Here is a 19,207-nt window from a genome sequence, read left to right on the forward strand (position 1 = left end):
GTTGGACTTTATATGTTCAGGACATGGATTTGTTTAATTATTGGACATTTTTTAATTACCGTATTTATCGGAGTATACCGCGCTCCGGCGTATAACGCGCACCCCAAGCTTAGAAAGGTAGTTTAAGGAAAAAAAAACTTACATTTTTGCCCTGCGTCCATCGGCGGCCTTGTCTGGCGTCCGTCTGCGGCCTTGTCTGCAAAACCATCCGCAAAACCATCCGTACCTTGCCCGGGGTTGCAGCGGTGTTTGTTTTTGGATTTGGCGCCTCAGCCGAGCCCAGAGGAGCCGGATTTCCTGTGTGTTCGGCTCCTCTCGGCTTGTCTCGGCTTCTCTCGCGTGGCTGCGGGTGGAGCCGAGCGTGGCCGAGCCTAGCCGAGTGCGTAGTACACTCAGCTCGGCTCTAGGCTGCGGCAGGCGGAGCTGAGCCTAGCCGAGTGCGCAGTACACTCGGCTCGGCTCTAGGCTGCGGCGCTCAGAGACAGCGGGGATCGGCGTATATCGCGCACCCACAATTTCCCCTTGATTTTAAGGGGAAAAAAGTGCGCGGTATACGCCGATAAATACGGTATTTTCTATATACACGCTTGTTGTATTATTGTTATATATTTCCACACAATTTGGAGATTTTTGTGTGTATCGATTGTTGTTATACTCACTAGTGCATATTTAGTTTGCACCTTAGCGCTACATTTTTCATTCACCTTAATCATTTCATGGAATCTCAAAGGCCTTTGCACAACTCATCATTTGCCAAACGCCGTGCTTATCTCTTCCATGAATCTCTTGCTCGTCCTCGTGTGACCTGAGTTCTGTGAATTATCTGACGTTAAGCTATGTCTGGCCGATATTAGGGACAGTCCCTCCCCCGCACAGACAGTAAGAAACGTCTGCCTCCTAAGAAAACAGTTATTACCTTCAGCTAAATGGCAGTTTTCTTCAGAAAAGTCAGTCTATCGAGTCATTTTATGAGTGTTGAATTTCAGATGAAACCACACGATCGAATGATGATTATAGATCTATAACTAAAGGGAATTTGTCTGAATTAAACTTTCCATTTATTGTGTTTATTTTAATCTTCTCTTTCTGCAGTTTTGTATTTTTCCTGAGAACCCCCTACTCTACCTTTTTGGGGTTTTTAAATGGGCGGTAAGGTTTAGGAGATCGTTTTTGGTTATAAATATTTGAGATTTTTGTTCTCCTTGTCACCTTTAAACCTTGCTCTGAATTTGGCCATAAGGATTCATTGTAATTAGAACACGTTGTGGCGCTGGTATTTGGCGGTGTGATTTTTGTTTAAACATTTATAGTTGCAACTGAGAGTTGTGTTGTTGATTGATATTGTTGCATGGTTTGAATGTTCTGCAGATTTTTTTTTTAGAACAACGGTAATACCACTTTAACCACTTGAAGATTTACCCCTCCTTCATGACCAGGCCATTGTTTTGCGGTACGGCACTGTGTTACTTTAACTGGACTGCGTGACTGCGATATTGCGGGGCACATTCTGACACTATCTGACACTTTTTGGGAACCTGTGGCACTAATACAATGATCAGTGCTAAAAAATATGCAATATCACGGTACGAACTGCTGGGAATGGGTTAACATCAGGGGCGATCAAAGGGTTAACCGTGTGCCTGACCTGTGTTTTTCTAAACTGTGTGAGGTACTTTTATTAGGGAAAGACAGGGATCCCAGTCCATGCTTTGCAGAGATGCAGACTTCATGCCTTCCCACCTGTCAGAACGTTTTCACTTCTGTCTCTATAGCTGATGATTGGCGGGTGCCAGCTGACATCGAGTCCGCGATACCCACTGATCGGCTCCCACTGTGTGTTTTCATTCGCGCCCCCTACCTGGAAGTGCAGGATCACATAATATATATATATATATATATATATATATATATATATATATATATATACAGTGAGGAAAATAGGTATTTGAACACCCTGCTATTTTGCAAGTTCTCCCACTTGGAAATCATGGAGGGGTCTGAAATTGTCATCGTAGGTGCATGTCCACTGTGAGAGACATAATCAAAAAAAAAAATCCAGAAATCACAATGTATGAATTTTTTAACTATTTATTTGTATGATACAGCTGCAAATAAGTATTTGAACACCTGAGAAAATCAATGTTAATATTTGGTACAGTAGCCTTTGTTTGCAATTACAGAGGTCAAACGTTTCTTGTAGTTTTTCACCAGGTTTGCACACACTGGAGGAGGGATTTTGGCCCACTCCTCCACACAGATCTTCTCTAGATCAGTCAGGTTTCTGGGCTGTCGCTGAGAAACACGGAGTTTGAGCTCCCTCCAAAGATTCTCTATTGGGTTTAGGTCTGGAGACTGGCTAGGTCACGCCAGAACCTTGATATGCTTCTTACAGAGCCACTCCTTGGTTATCCTGGCTGTGTGCTTCGGGTCATTGTCATGTTGGAAGACCCAGCCTCGACCCATCTTCAAAGCTCTAACTGAGGGAAGGAGGTTGTTGCCCAAAATCTCGCAATACATGGCCCCGGTCATCCTCTCCTTAATATAGTGCAGTCGCCCTGTCCCATGTGCAGAAAAACACCCCCAAAGCATGATGCTACCACCCCCATGCTTCACAGTAGGGATGGTGTTCTTGGGATGGTACTCATCATTCTTCTTCCTCCAAACACGGTTAGTGGAATTATGACCAAAAAGTTCTATTTTGGTCTCATCTGACCACATGACTTTCTCCCATGACTCCTCTGGATCATCCAAATGGTCATTGGCAAACTTAAGACGGGCCTTGACATGTGCTGGTTTAAGTAGGGGAACCTTCCGTGCCATGCATGATTTCAAACCATGACGTCTTAGTGTATTACCAACAGTAACCTTGGAAACGGTGGTCCCAGCTCTTTTCAGGTCATTGACCAGCTCCTCCCGTGTAGTCCTGGGCTGATTTCTCACCTTTCTTAGGATCATTGAGACCCCACGAGGTGAGATTTTGCATGGAGCCCCAGTCCGAGGGAGATTGACAGTCATGTTTAGCTTCTTCCATTTTCTAATGATTGCTCCAACAGTGGACCTTTTTTCACCAAGCTGCTTGGCAATTTCCCCGTAGCCCTTTCCAGCCTTGTGGAGGTGTACAATTTTGTCTCTAGTGTCTTTGGACAGCTCTTTGGTCTTGGCCATGTTAGTAGTTGGATTCTTACTGATTGTATGGGGTGGACAGGTGTCTTTATGCAGCTAATGACCTCAAACAGGTGCATCTAATTTAGGATAATAAATGGAGTGGAGGTGGACATTTTAAAGGCAGACTAACAGGTCTTTGAGGGTCAGAATTCTAGCTGATAGACAGGTGTTCAAATACTTATTTGCAGCTGTATCATACAAATAAATAGTTAAAAAATCATAAATTGTGATTTCTGGAATTTTTTTTTTTATTATGTCTCTCACAGTGGACATGCACCTACGATGACAATTTCAGACCCCTCCATGATTTCCAAGTGGGAGAACTTGCAAAATAGCAGGGTGTTCAAATACTTATTTTCCTCACTGTATATACGTGATCCTGCATACAGCGGCCACCCTGTACCAGTAAGGGCGGCCGCTGGTGGTTAAGTAATATGGTTACTGTAAGGTTATGCTATAAGACTTAAGCCTCATACACATGATCAGTCCATCCGATGAGAACAGTCTGATGGACCGTTGTCACAGGTTAACCGATGAAGCTGACTGATGGTCCAACGCGCGTACAAACCATCAGTTAAAAAAACGATTGTGTCAGAACGCGGTGACGTTAAACACAACAAAGTTCAATGCTTCCAAGCATGCGTCGACTTGATTCTGAGCATGCGCTTTTGCATACTAACGATCAGTTTTGACCTATCGGTTAGGCGTCCATCGGTTCAATTTTAAAGCAGGTTCTCATTTTTTTGACCGAAGGTTAAAAAACCTATGGGGCCCACACACGATCAGTTTGGACTGATGAAAACGGTCCTTCAGACCGTTGTCCTCTGGCGATCCTATCGGACCAGTTTCCGCGGACATGTTCGGTCGTCTGTACGGCCGACCGGACAATTTTCCGGCGGATCGGACAGGTTTCCAGCGGACAAATGTTTCTTAGCATGCTAAGAAACATGTCCGCTGGAAGCCTGTCTGTCGGACATGTTCGGTCGTCTGTACGACTCACCGGACATGTCCGCTCGGCCGAAAGCCCTCGCATGCGTCAAAGTGATTCTACGCATGCGTGGAAGCATTGACCTTCCAGGGTCGTGCACGTCGCCGCGTCATCGTCGTGGCCACGTCACCGCGTTCGCTGTCCGCGTGAAATTTGGTCTGATGGTGTGTACAGCCATCAGACCAAAATCCGCCAGCGGACATGTCCGATGAAAACGGTCCGCGGACCATTTTCATCGTCCATGTCCCGTCGTGTGTACGAGGCCCTAGAGTTCAAGGTCACAGTAAGAATTCAGGAAAGAGAGAAGGTGATGGGTAAGGGTTAGGTTAAATAATAAATTGAGGGTTAAAGGTTTACTTGTGGGTTACAGTGAGAAATTAAGAGATATTAAACCCAAATATAAACCGTTATTATATTGCAGTTTACCAAATCTCATGCCGCGTACACACGACCATTTTTAATGGTCTAGAAAAAAACAAAGCTTTTTTTAACCCGACTGTTGTTGCCTTGCCTACACACGATCGCCAAAAAAAAAATGCTCTAGCAAAGCGTGGTGACGTACAACACGTACGCCGGCACTATAAAGGGGAAGTTCCATTCAGATGGCGCCACCCTTTGGGCTGCTTTAGCTGATTCCTTGTTCGTAAAAGACGATTCGCGCTTTTCTACAGCGTGATGAATGTGCTTACTCCATTAAGAAGGTAGTTTTACCAGAACGAGCGCCAAAGCTTTATTGAACAACTGAAGTTAGAAGCTGATTGGCTATTATGCACAGCTGTGTAAAAAGTAATTATACAAAAAGTATAAAAATCACCGCGCTACCTAATAAAACATATATATGGCAGCCAACACAACAGAAGTAGATCAATTCTGTAGAAACAAACATAAAAACAAGAAAAAGTGTAGCGCTAAATATATGTGACAATTAGAGATGACTAAGGCAAATCTAATATGAGTGACCAAAAAATAAATAAATAATTAATTAGTCGTGAGTCCACAAAAACAGTTGAAAAAAGACATGATGATAAAGTCTCTTAATTGATGTATAAAATAAAACACTCCAAAAATTGGTGAAACGATCAAAGATAAAGTGACTTGTCTTCATAGGCATATAGTGAAAATCTGAAGTGAATCCACCACCGAAAACAATTGGAGGCTTACCAGAATCAGTGGACCCAATTAGGCTTATACCTAATGGGTCATACAGGCTTGTAAATGAAGGTATCCTACTTCTAGAGGTGTCTCGGATGGCAGGCAGGAGGGATCCAGTGCGATGTAGTGAGTGTACCAGGAGAAGGGTTAACTCTATAACAGCCTTTGATATTTAGGATTTGGACACCATGTGAGTGGTTCAAAATCTCAGCTCATAAAGAGGACAAAAGAGAAGGCAAAGATGCACATAGTGTAATTCTGTATAAAAAGTTTTACTTGGCAGTAAAGCAAAGAGATTACACTCACATTTCAGCAGTTAAAATCAGGCATAAATCAGGCATAGATTCAGCAGTAGGGTCAGCGGGTTCCCGATGCGTTTCGATCAAATTAGATCATCATTTTTATCATCATTAGATCATCACATTTACAAGCCTGTATGACCCATTAGGCATAAGCCTAATTGGGTCCACTGATTCTGGTAAGCCTCCAATTGTTTTCGGTGGTGGATTCACTTCAGATTTTCACTATATGCCTATGAAGACAAGTCACTTTATCTTTGATCGTTTCACCAATTTTTGGAGTGTTTTATTTTATACATCAATTAAGAGACTTTATCATCATGTCTTTTTTCAACTGTTTTTGTGGACTCACGACTAATTAATTATTTATTTATTTTTTGGTCACTCATATTAGATTTGCCTTAGTTATCTCTAATTGTCACATATATTTAGCGCTACACTTTTTCTTGTTATTATGCACAGCTGCACCAGATCTTGAGTGCAGCAGTTTTAGTAAATCTCCCCTATAGTTCCTATGTGACCACAGCATCTGCTCGGGCAGCTCGCTGGGAGGCTGAGCCGGGTGCCGGTCCAGGCATGTGGGTGGATCCTGACTTCATTGTTGCGATCTTGCCCGAGGCCTGGACCGGCTCTGTGACGTCAGCCAAATACCAGAAGGAACTGCACTCCTGTTATTCATAGGAGAAGTACAGCCAAACAAGCTTTAACTGTACGTCTCCTTTAAGGCTTCACAAACTTTTTTCCTGGCAACTGTTCACGGCTCACAATTGATAACATAAATTGAAATATAACTTTTTAAATAATTACATAAAATAAGATGATAACAATTTGAAGTTGCAGTGATCATGAGGCTTCTTTAAGAAGGTTTCTGTTCCTTCAACAAAGTTTCAGATGTTAGGAAATGTATGTTAGAAATATGTGAGTTCCCCAAAGATGATCAACAAACAACCAAAAACAACAACAACAAATAAACTGATTGTGGCAGTGTGTCGTACCCTACTTTCATATACAGTGGAACCTTGGATTACGAGCATAATCCATCCGTTCCAGGAGAATGCTCGTAATCCAAAGCAAAGCGAGTTTCCCCATAGAAGTCAATGGAAATGAAAATAATTTGTTCCCCATTGACTTCTATGGCATGCAATTCCGCATGTGGCCAGAGGTGGGGGCGCCGGAGAGCCTCTGAAATTCTCGGACAGCTCGACTGAACTTGAAAACACTCGGAAAGGCTCAGGAACGGAGTATTTCAGAGTTTTTCAGAGTATTTCAGAACGGCTCTGCTCGGCTTCGATCAGCTCCGCCCCCCCCCACACCTCTGCCCAAATGCGGTACTACACACCGCTGTAGCTTTAATCCTGCTCGTTTCGCGAGACAACACAACTGCTTGCTTTGCAAAATGCTCGTTACTCGCAATCTAAGGTTTCACTGTATGGCAATGGCAGAAATGTAAACCACATGAATCATTTTATAAAGTCAGAAGTTACCTGCTGGTCTCATTTACACCAGCGTTTAAAATGTTGCATTTAGATGAATGCAGTGTATAGTTTTGCGTGCATCTAAATGCAGCACTATGGGAATCAATGGGCCCTACACACAGTTGCGTCTAGAAAGGAGAGTGTGCGTTGCATTTAGCGGCATGAAAATTAAGTAGGTCCCTTTGTCGCCACTGTGCCCATTGATGCCACCGTGCCCAGTATAATGCCCATTGATGCCACTGTGCCCAGTATAATGCCCATTGATGCCACTGTGCCCAGTATAATGCCCCCCCACCACCCACCTTTCTGTGGGTCAGCCATCCTCCTTCCACGTCCCTGGATGTTTTCTCCCGCCCTCGATGACGCTTCAGCATAATTCTATGTTATTTCAGTGGCGGTGAAAGAGCCAGAGGGGGCGACGCTCCAGTGCCCTCTATAGACGCACCGCCACTGGATTAATGGCTGACTTTGCCCCAACAGGATAGCTGTCTGTCCCAATGACTGGTGCCACCAAAGACAAGTTGTGGGCGAAGATCTTTCCAATAGGGGCAAAGAAAGCAATTATTAGTAGTTATTATTTAGTAGAGCAGGAAGAATTAGAATCTCCGTCCCTTTTTTTATTTCTGTATATGAACTCACTGGGTTGATTTCTCGTGTCTTCCCAATCAAAGGAATGGTGGAGAGAGCAAGTAAGGAAAGATTTCCCCTATGGGAACACAGACATCAAAGAAAACCTTCTCGCTCTGTCTATCTTAACCTGTGGACTCAGATGTTCGCGTAGAGTTCAGCTTTAAATTTAGACTTTTGTTTGACACTGTCTCCTCTTCCAGAGCCCTGGCGTAAGCAACAGAAAAGTACGAAGAAGGGAAAAAAACAGAGTGGCCGCCCAGAGAAGTCGCCGGAAACAGACGCAAAAGGCGGACAAGTTACATGAGGTGAATCTGAATTGAACGGTCCATAAAAAATAATAATAATAATAATAAACTTACATGATGTCAGGTTATGTGAACATGGTAGATCTTTTGTTAACAATGACCCTCAGCAGTACATGCACTGAGGTTAAAAATCAGTTACCTGCAGCAGAAAGCCACTTTCTAGGCAAATCATTTTGTGAATGGTGGAGAGGATGGAATGGCACTGTGTGTAATGGCTAGATTATTTCTTCAATTTATATCTTCTTTATTAATTTTCTTCATCATATCAAAAACAGATTACATCCATATAAAATCTTAAAGCGGGGGTTCACCCTTAGAGGGCACTTTTCCCCCTTAGATTCCTGCTCGTTTTTACTAGGGGAATCGGCTATTTGTTTTAAAATATGTGCAGTACTTACCCGTTTACGAGATGCATCCTCTCCGTCGCTTCCGGGTATGGGCTGCGGGAATGGGCGTTCCTTCTTGATTGACAGTCTTCCGAGAGGCTTCCGACGGTCCCATCCATCGCCTCACGATTTTCCGAAAGAAGCCGAACGTCGGTGCGCAGGCGCAGTATAGAGCCGCACCGACGTTCGGCTTCTTTCGGCTACGAGTGACGCGATGGATGCGACTGTCGGAAGCCTCTCGGAAGGCTGTCAATCAAGAAGGAACGCCCGCTCCCGAAGACCCATACCCGGAAGCGACGGAAGAAGATGCAGCTCGAAAACGGGTAAGTACTGCTCATATTTTAATACAAATAGCCGATTCCCCTTGACCGAACGAGCAGGAAGCTAAGGGGAGAAAAAAAAAAATTTAATACATGAACTCCCGCTTTAATCTTTTCTTACTACTCATATAACATAATCTTTTCAATAACGAACAATTATTCAATTTCTTTCCCCTCCTCCCCTCTTCTTTGCTATCGGGGTTAATGAATTTTCCTTTTATATGGGGTATCCCATTTTTTCAAAGCCAAGGGTTCCACATTTCGCAGAATTCCCTGATGTTCCTTCTCTTAATATATACTACCTTCTCCTTCCATATTGTTTCGGTTACTACGTTGATCCACTCTCTTACTGCTGGGGGATTCTCTGCTTGCCACCTTTTGGCAATTAGTTACCTTGCCTGAAAGAGGCACCTTAGCACTGCTTTTATTGTACTGGATACTCTGCTAATTTCTTCCCCCAGTCCCAAAATACACATTCTGGGGTCCATCTCCAACTTCGTTTTATATGTCTTGTTTATGACATTGAGGATCCCTTGCCAATACCTAAACAATTTTGGGCACCCCCATAACATGTGTATCAGGTCCCCGGTGTCTTGGCATCTAGGACAACTCGCGTCTACTCTCCACCCGAAGTTAAATAATCTTTTTGGTGTATAATACGTCCTGTGTATCATCTTCAGGAATGAAAACTTCTGTGCGGGCGAGACTGTCACCATATGTCCTCTCTCCAATATCTTCCTCCATTGTCTATCTGTTATAGCCCCCAGATCTTCCTCCCATTCCTCTCTACTTTTTAGCTCTTCTGGGCACTCAATGCTTCCTTTGCATATACATGGATAGATTTCTGAGATATAACCCCTCATCTCACTACTACCACCCAGTTTTCGTGCGATGGGGGTCCTATCCCACGTTGGTCCTACTCTATCAAACTGGACATTTAGAGCATGTCTAATTTGAAGATATCTATAAAACATATGGTTAGGTATGTCATATTCCTGTCTTAAGGCGGCAAACGTTTTTAGGGTTCTTCCTTCGTATAGCTGAGCCAATCTAACTATCCCCTTTACTGCCCATTCCCTGATTTCCCCGACTGGCTCCAGTTCCTTTAAGTTCCTGTTATTCCACAGGGGCGCATATTCTGTTACACCACCCTGTCCTCCCAATGACCTTACTGCTTTCCATACTTTAATGGCCATCTTGACCGTGGGGGTTTTATTAACAAATGAGTTGGCTTCCAAAACCTCTACCACTGTTTTATGGGGTGCCCCCAAAATCATTAGGCCTCCATTTGTGTCGCCTCCTGGCTCTGTTCTTACTCCTATATGCTGCAGTTGTGCTGCCAGGAAGTAACAACGTGGATGTGGTATTGCCATTCCCCCCTCTCTTATTGGTAGTTGTAGGGTTTGTAACCTGATTCTAGCTTGTCCTTTCCATATTCGTTCTCTAAACAAGGTGTCTATTTTCCTGAACCATTTTTTATGAATCCATATAGGTGCATTATGCAACACATATAATAATTGTGGCATCCCCAGCATTTTGATCAAATTACATCTCCCCGCGACTGACAGCGGGAGATGCCGCCAAATTTGAATTTTATTTTTAAATTTGGACAGTAGGGGGACTAAATTATTCCCTATATATTTATTAAGATCACTTGTTATATATATTCCTAAGTATTTCATACTCCCCACTATCTCCAACTGTGGGATTTCTACCAATGTCTGGGTCCTCATTGGGTCTACCGGCATTAATGCTGATTTCTCCCAATTTATGACCAATCCTGAGAGTCTTCCAAATTCTCTGAAAATAGTCATTGCCTGTTTAATGGAGTGATCCCTGTCACCAAGAAAGAGGAGAATATCGTCCGCGTAGAGAGAAATCCTCTCCTCCCCAGTCGGTCTCACAAACCCCTCCATTTTTGTATCCGTTCTTATTATTTCTGGATGAAAGCTGTACGTTTGCCTGCCTAGGCTTGGAACACAGCAAAATGCCAATTATATTGTCTATTCTACAAAGAATCAATGTCCCTCAAGCTCAAAACAACCCTTTGGGGGTTATTTACTAAAGGCAAATCCACTTTCCACTACAGGTGCAAACTACAAGTGCAAAGTGCACTTGAAATTGCACTGAAAGTGCACTTGGAAGTGCAGTTGCTGTAGATCCGAGGGGGACATGCAAGGAAAATACACGATTGAATGATAAAATCAGCAGAGCTTCCACTCATTTAAGATCTATCCCGCAGATTTACAGCGACTGCACTTCCAAGTGCACTCTCAGTGCAATTTCAAGTGCACTTTCACTTGTAGTGCAAAGTGGATTTGCCTTTTGTAAATAACCCCCTTTATGTCTTTAACCAGTGTTTTTAATAAAAAGAGTAAGGGTTAGAACCTCTGCCATGATGTTCTTGCCTTATCATAAATCCATCCACCACTAGACTCTTCGGTTTTCTTAGTCGGGAGCGCATGGCTGACAGTGACACCGCCAATAACCATTTGAAGAGAAAGTCAGCACTCAACCAGTGGGGCAGCACAGTGGTGTAGTGAGTAGCACTTTCGCCTAGCAGCAAAAGGGTCGCTGGTTTGAATCCCGACCACGACACCATCTGCCTGGAGTTTGCATGTTCTCCCTGTGCCTGCGTGGGTTTCCTCCCACACTCCAAAGACATGCTGGTAGGCAAATTGGATCCTGTCCAAATCGGCCCAGTATATACAGTTGTATTCAAAATTATTCAACCCCCACTGAAATTGATTGTTTTGGCCAGTTTGACATTGATTTTGATCATTCAGTCATCCTGCTTACAATTAAATCAAAGAGGCACGTGTAGGTCAGACAAATATAACATAACATTTATAATGAAATAACCACAAATGTCTTTTCTGTGCTCACATCATTATCAGTTTTATTCAACCCCCAAGTGACATTCAATCTTAGTACTTAGTACAACATCCTTTTACAGTTATAACAGCTTTTAAACGTGAAGCATAGCTTGACACAAGTGTCTTGCAGCGATCTACGGGTATCTTCGCCCATTCGTCATGGGCAAAAGCCTCCAGTTCAGTCACATTCTTAGGCTTGCGCATTGCAACTGCTTTCTTTAAGTCCCAAATCGAATTTAAGTCTGGTGACTGCGATGGCCACTCCAAAATGTTCCAGCCTTTAATCTGCAACCATGCTCTAGTGGACTTGGAGGTATGCTTGGGATTATTGTCCTGTTGAAAGGTCCAACGTCTCCCAAGCCTCAGGTTTGTGACGGACTGCATCACATTGTTATCCAATATCTCCTGGTAATGAAGAGAATTCATGGTACCTTGCACACGCTGAAGCTTCCCTGTACCTGCAGAAGCAAAACAGCCCCAAAGCATGATTGACCCCCCGCCATGCTTCACAGTAGGCAAGGTGTTCTTTTCATCATAGGCCTTGTTCTTCCTCCTCCAAACATAGCGTTGATCCATGGGCCCAAACAGTTCTAATTTTGTTTCATCAGTCCACAGAACACAATCCCAAAACTTCTGTGGTTTGTCCACATGACTTTTGGCATACTGCAGTCGACTCTTCTTATTCTTTGGAGACAGCAAGGGGGTGCGCCTGGGAGTTCTGGCATGGAGGCCTTCATTACGCAGTGTGCGCCGTATTGTCTGAGCAGAAACTTCAGTACCCACATCTGACAAATCTTTTCTCAGTTGCTCAGCAGTCACACGAGGACTTTTCTCCACTCTACGCTTCAGGTAGCGCACAGCAGTCGAAGTCAGCATCTTCTTTCTGCCACGACCAGGTAGCGTTTCAACAGTGCCCTTTGCCTTGAATTTGCGAATGATGCTTCCTATGGTGTCTCTTGGTATGTTTAACATCTTTGCAATCTTCTTATAGCCATTGCCCTTCCTGTGAAGAGTAATCACCTCTTCTCTTGTCTTCCTGGACCATTCTCTTGACTTCACCATGTTTGTAACCACACCAGCAAATGTCTAGAAGGAGCTGAGTATCACAGTCATTTTAGAGCTGCCTAATTGGTGCTTATTAGGCTTTATTGCTGCTCCCTGACATCCACAGGGGTTTTCAATACCTGATTGAAAACACTTCAATCAACCTCTGTTCTTCAGAGTGGTAGTCTTTAAGGGGTTGAATAATTGTGTAAATGAAGAATTCACAAAATAAACATTTACTACTGTATTACAAAACAAATTGATGTCATTTTAGTTGCATATGGTTCTTTAAGAAGTCCTTGTAGGATTTCATTCTGAATACAATTACAAATGTACACTAAATTCCCTAAAACCCTTTACAGCATTGGGGGGTTGAATAATTTTGAACACAACTGTATATGTATATCTGTCTGTATGACTGTGTGTCCCAAGCGTGTCACGATCCTACGGGGTAAAATGACCGCACCAGCCAAGCAGACACTGGCTGGAAAAAGCGCCCAGAGGCGATTCAGTTCACATGAGTAGCGCTATACAAGTCATTCATTCAGTGGACTTCAAGATTTTATTGCAGAAACAATGTGCAGATATGCAGAGTAAACCATAACACAGATGTTTCGGAGCCACAGTGGACCCCTTTCTCAAGGTGACAGACCTTGGTGATTTCCAAAACATTGGTTGGTTATGGTTTACTCTGTATATTTGCACATGGTTCTTGCAATATGACCCCAATAAAATCTTAAAGGTCAACTGGTTGGGTGCTGGTCTTCTCTTCAAAGGAGTTTATTCTGTGTCCCCTTCTCAAAGATTTACCGTCATTCCATGTCTTGCAGACACAACAGGAAGTGAGAGGGAATCTCCTGAATATAAAGACCCATCTTTTTACAGTTGTCACTGTTGTCCTCTCTGCATACCTCCCAACTTTTCAACTTCAGAATTAGAGACAAATGAGCATACCCCCAAACGAAGTTGTTGAGCGGGGGGGGGGATTCCGTGGATCAGAATTGTTGAGCGGGGGGGGGGGGGTCGCGGGACATTTGCGCTAAATCCGGGACGGTTGGGAGGTATGCTCTCATCACCTTCCTCGCAGATGAAATGTACATAATGTTCCGATTCCCTTAACGTTTTGTTAGGGTGACAGTGATCGCTGGGACAGGGAGTAAATTCCCCAAACTGGGACACACAGGACCGAAAGAAACAGAGGACCCAACCTTCGCGCTCTACCTAAGGCCTCACTCACAAGGTGCATACTATAGTGTATGGCCATGCAAGGGCCCTGTTTGCCTGTATGGGGGAGCCCGGGTGTTTTCTATAAATCCCCATGCAGGCAGTCATATTCATGTCAAATAGGGTGCAGCAGCTGCATGGATAAAGCCACTGTTCCCAACTTGAGAGCCATGCAGGTGCACAGCCCTGAACACAGTGTGCGTTCAGGCCGTGCACCCTAATGCCACGTACACACAATCGGAAATTCCGACAACAAAACCGTGGATTTTTTTTTCGATGGATGTTGGCTCAAACTTGTCTTGCATACACACGGTCACACAAATGTTGTCAGAAATTGCGAACGTCAAGAACGCGGTGCCGTACAACACGTACGGCGAGCTGAGAAAAATTAAGTTCAGTAGCCAGTGCGGCTCTTCTGCTTGATTTTGAGCATGCATGGAATTGTGTGCGTTGGAATTGCGTACAGACGCTCAGAATTCCCGACAACAAGTTTTGTTGTCAGAAAATTTGAGAACCAGCTCTCAAATTTTTGTTGGAAATTCTGACAGCAAATGTCCGATGGAGCCTACACACAATCGGATTTTCCGACAACAAGCTCCCATCCAACATTTGTTGTCGGAAATTCCGTGTGTACGCGGCATAACTTGCTTGGATGTCAGATTTGGAGCAATGCTTTTGTTCATGTGGCATCCGTATATGCGGCGGGGGTCGCAGGGGTCACCATTTTGACCCAGCCCCATGCTCCAGGGGGCCCATGTGGCCTCCCTGTACAACTACATGTAGAGTAACCCATCCTTTCATGTAGACCGGGCATTCAGCAGCAGCAGGAGAGAAATGGAGGGCATCAGTTCCTTTACTTGCCACTCCTGCCGCCTCCCTATCGCTGTCTTGCTGCCCAGGTTAAAAATAATAAAAACTATAATTTCAAAGAAATACAATAAATGGTAAAAAAAAAAAAAAAAACAACAAAAATATAAAACGACTGACACCAGTGGCAGAACTTCCAGGGTCACAAAGGTTGCACTTGCGTCTGGTTTCTGGCGTTCCGCCACCGTGGGGGGATGGCAGGAAGGTGACCCGCTTCAGGACTGTAATAAAGGGCCCCACAATGGGAATAAAGGGCCCCAGGATCAGTGGGAAGGGCCCCAGTCAGGGGCTAGAGGATCCCTTCATGGTTTCTTGCACCGAGGCCCTGAAGGTTCTAGTTACGCCTCTAATGCCCTGTACACACGATCTGAATTTCCGATGGGATAAAATCCGATGGAATTTTCCGTCAGAATTTCGTTCAAACTGTCTTGCATACACACTGTCAGACCAAATTCCGACAGTCCGCGGTGACGTAAAACACTACGACGAGCTGAGAAAAATGAAATTCAATGCTTCTGAGCATGCGTCGACTTGATTCTGAGCATTCGTGTTCCATACGGACGAATGTAATTTCCGAAAGGATTTTTTTCCATCGGAAAAAATAAAACATGTTCTATTCCTAAACTCCGATGCAAAAAAGTCTGATGGGGCCCACACACGGTCGGAATATCCGATGAAAAAATTCTGTCTGACTTTTTTCATCGGAAATTCCGATCGTGTGTACAAGGCATTAGGCATCCTAATTGACATGAATGGGTCTGCCTGCATGGGAGTGCAGGGAACATCTGTGGGGGTAAACATGGCCCTTGCATGGGTGTGCGCTGTTGTGCGATTCGTGTCAACAAGGCCAAAAACTAAAAAAACAATGCACACTATATGTACCTTGTATGCTGTAAATGTTGGAGGGTGACAGTCCCTTGGGTCTCTCTTTGGCCTTGTACACACGACCGAGGAACTCGACGGGCGAAACACATCGTTTTGCTCGTCGAGTTCCTTGTGAGGCGGTCGAGGAACTCGGCGAGCCAATTTTCTCCATTCCCGTCGAGGAAAAAGAGAACATGCTCTCTTTTTGGCTCGACGAGTTCCTCGACCGTTTCCTCGTCGAAAAATGTACACACAACTGGTTTCCTCGGCAAAAAAAAAAACAGCAAGTTTCTTGCTGGTTTTTGCCAAGAAACGTGGGGGTGGGGGGTTCATTTTCTTTTTGCAGAAATCTATGCAGGCACACGTGCGGCATCTGCTCTGCAAATCACCCAATCACTGTTGGCAGTTTGCCTCGGTCAGTTGGGAAGTGAAGATGAAAGTAAAACTGAAAAAAAAAAAAAACATCTATGTCCCAACAATAGGTTGGGTTCTGAGCCGAAGCTCCAGTATTTCCCAATATGCCTGGGACTTCCAATAGCTTCCTCAATAGCTGTAGTGGTGCAATAGCGGTGCAAGCATACTCAGATCTGCAATTCTAGGAAGAATTTAAGTAAATCTGACCACCTTCAGAGCTAAAAGTCCAACTCTAGACAAAACTTTTTATCTTTTTGGTGTGGTGAAGGTTTAGAGCCCTTGTTTTTTTGCTGTTTGCATATTATAGCTTGCAGCTGTCCCTTATTTGAAGGGACTGTCCCTCTTTTTGAACCAAAACCTCCTATGTTGTCCCTAAATTTGGTGTGATGCAATAATGATTAATCGTTGTTAAAAGAATAGTACAGTTATACCAAGAATAGGTTACAACCAATCATCGAAGGATCAGTGCGGGCAAATAGTAACAATCAGTTATATACAGTATCTCACAAAAATGAGTACACCCCTCACATTTTTGTAAATATTTTATTATATCTTTTCATGTGATAACACTGAAGAAATGACACTTTGCTTCAAATTTTTTTTTTAAATGACGTGAAGTGCCCCCAAAAACCATACCAGACCATTATGCAAGCATGCAGGGCAGGTCAGAAAAGGGGCGGTGATCGAGCACCCCCCTTCTAAACTATACCAGGCCACATGCCCTCAACATGGGGGGTGGGTGCTTTGGGGTGGGGGCCCTGCTCTAGGGACAAGGACCTCAGTCCCACAACCGTGGCCGGTGGTTGTGGGGGTATGCGGGCAGGGGGTTTATCGGGAATCTGGAAGCTCCCTTTAACAAGGGGGCCCCCAGGTCCCAGCCCCTACATATGAATGAGTATTGGGTACATAGTACCCCTACCTAGTTACCAAAAAAGTAAAAAAAAAAAAACACAGAGACAGTTTTTGACAATTCCTATATAAAAAAATTAAAAAACAGTGTCCCCCGATGTAATTCCATTGTCAATCACGCCGCCCGACGCACCTTAAAAAGACAAGAAAATGGAGCTGCGGTGGCTCAACGCGATTGGCACTGCGCTGACAAGCCATTCACCTCTGCAGCTAGGGGTTCAGATCCTGGTCTCGGCTACATGTGAATTGAGTTTGGTGGTCTCAGCCCGGCTCCCGGTCGGTGTGCTATGCGAGGTAAGCCTGCGCTTAGTACGCCCACCCCCCTCCCACAAAAACCACCACACTTACACGCACTCGAAATTGGGTTAACATGCACGCACTTTGACCACGCGGTCTCTAAAAAGAGAGGCGAAGGACTAACGGGGCTGGTTGAGCGGGCTAGATCCTCTCACTCCCTTATAGGGAGTCCCTCTGCCCTGTTGGGCTTCAAATCGGAGCAGGTAGGGAGGGCTGTGTGGGAGGACCCCCTCAAACACCCGCCATTGCCACCCGGGGCATGGAGAAAGGTGGCAGATTGCCTCTGGGGGAGGCCTGCCTACTCCCAACTCCTGCAGTCCGGCTCCTCTCTCGAGTACACGCACAAAATACACCAAAAAAAAAAAAAAAAAGACAAGAACAAAATAAACATTCCCGCTGTCCATGAATGCTGGCTGCCTACTGCAGGCTCCACCCGTTTGACAGTTCTTATATAGGTAAGAGTGTGGCCACCAGGCGACGTCACCTGGTGGCACCGCTCCTTGTGACATCATGGAACGGTGCATGCTGGATCGGTGGCATCACAAGGGGATGATGCCACCAGGTCGCGGGGAAGCCCATTGACAGTTGTTTTGTAAGGCTGGGGGAGTGTCTAGCTAACTACTGCTGTACTAAATACGGCTAAACAGAAGGGGGGAACAGGGGAAAAGATCAAATTTTTACTATCTGTGTTGCGTAACCCTTTTCTTTATATTCTAAAGAAGATTATTTGTATCAGCTAGCGGTTACTCTTCTTTGGTATTACTAGAAAGGAGATCAGCTGTGTGTAGGAAATTATCTTCCCTCCCAGCAAGCTCTTCATCTTTATGTTTTCCTTCCGTAGGAATATGAATGCCTGGAACAGGAGAATTCCTCTCTTAAGAGGGAGATTGGAAAACTCACGGATGAACTGAAAAACTTGAGTCAAGTCTTGAAGGACCATGAACAGATATGTCCATACTTGCGCTGCCCGATGAACTTTGTGACTGTGCCCAGAGTGGCAGATGCCCTGTCCGGCTGCTTGCCCCGGTGACCACTACTGTTTAGGAATAAACCAAGCCCAACGAATGGAATCCAACAGATCTTCTTTCCAGGGTATCTTGAAGCCAAACTCCAGACAGACATAAAAGACACCAATTAATGCACTCCATATTTATTAATATGTCTTTAAATCTAATTGGATTTTAATACAAGTGGTGTAACTACCTGAATTTGACTTTGTTTCGGTCTTCTGCAGTCCCTTCACAGCAGAGCTTGGATTGAGGGAAGGAAAAGCAGCCCAAGGAGCCTGTGAGTTGCAATGGAAGGGACATGTTAATTGGAGGAGAGAATAGTGTCAGAGATACAACTTTAACAGTGCTGCTTCATTTTTTACTCTCCATTCACACAGCGGGGGTGTAAGTGAAAGTGAAACTGCAGCAGAGAAAGATCAGGTCTCCTCCCCTACCAGGCTGTATACATATCAGGACTAGATGGACAGAAATACAAACCACTTGGTCAGAGAAGATATCTCCTATATGAATAGTACCTGTGTATGTAATTGTTTGCCTGGAGTCCAACTTTAAGTCAATTGACCAACCCAATGGGATTTACTAAGTGGCAGCTATCATGTGCACACGAGATTAGAAGAATCGGGATGGTACCTGAAGATTCTGTATTACCCCCGACATCTCTGGACATTCTTTACTACAATGTATGTCTGGTGTCTACAAATCGTAATTCATCCTACTTGAAAATATGAATCATGTTACATTTATTTTGTTATTAATAAATATTTTTTTCTAAAAACCTTAGAGACGAGTCTTCTGTTTCCATTTCAGTTTTAATTTTCTTTTCAACCTTTAGGCAAATCTCTAGATAACTTTCAAGCAAATTTTTTTTAATTACAATTAAAACCCAAAATAAAACAAGTTTTTTATTTTTTTTTTAAATGCAGGAAAGGCTTTAATCCTTTGTCTGATGTCTGTGTCTGAGATTTGTCCCTACTTCCTGTCA

The 19,207-nt window shown here is 44.1% G+C and overlaps 1 protein-coding gene across 1 annotated transcript in view; it reads left to right on the plus strand.

Moving 5' to 3' along the window:
- The window catches only part of BATF3 (basic leucine zipper ATF-like transcription factor 3), a 34,765-nt gene extending 15,779 nt beyond the window's left edge, over window positions 1-18,986 (plus strand). Inside the window, exons 2-3 of the mRNA XM_040351470.1 lie at window positions 7,910-8,014; window positions 18,057-18,986. Coding sequence (XP_040207404.1) covers window positions 7,910-8,014; window positions 18,057-18,245 — 294 coding nt within the window. The 3' untranslated portion in view covers window positions 18,246-18,986. The remainder of the gene's footprint in view (window positions 1-7,909; window positions 8,015-18,056) is intronic.
- The last annotated feature ends 221 nt before the right edge of the window (window positions 18,987-19,207 follow it).

This window comes from Rana temporaria, chromosome 4 (genome assembly GCF_905171775.1).
Source record: "Rana temporaria chromosome 4, aRanTem1.1, whole genome shotgun sequence".
NCBI lineage: Eukaryota > Metazoa > Chordata > Amphibia > Anura > Ranidae > Rana > Rana temporaria.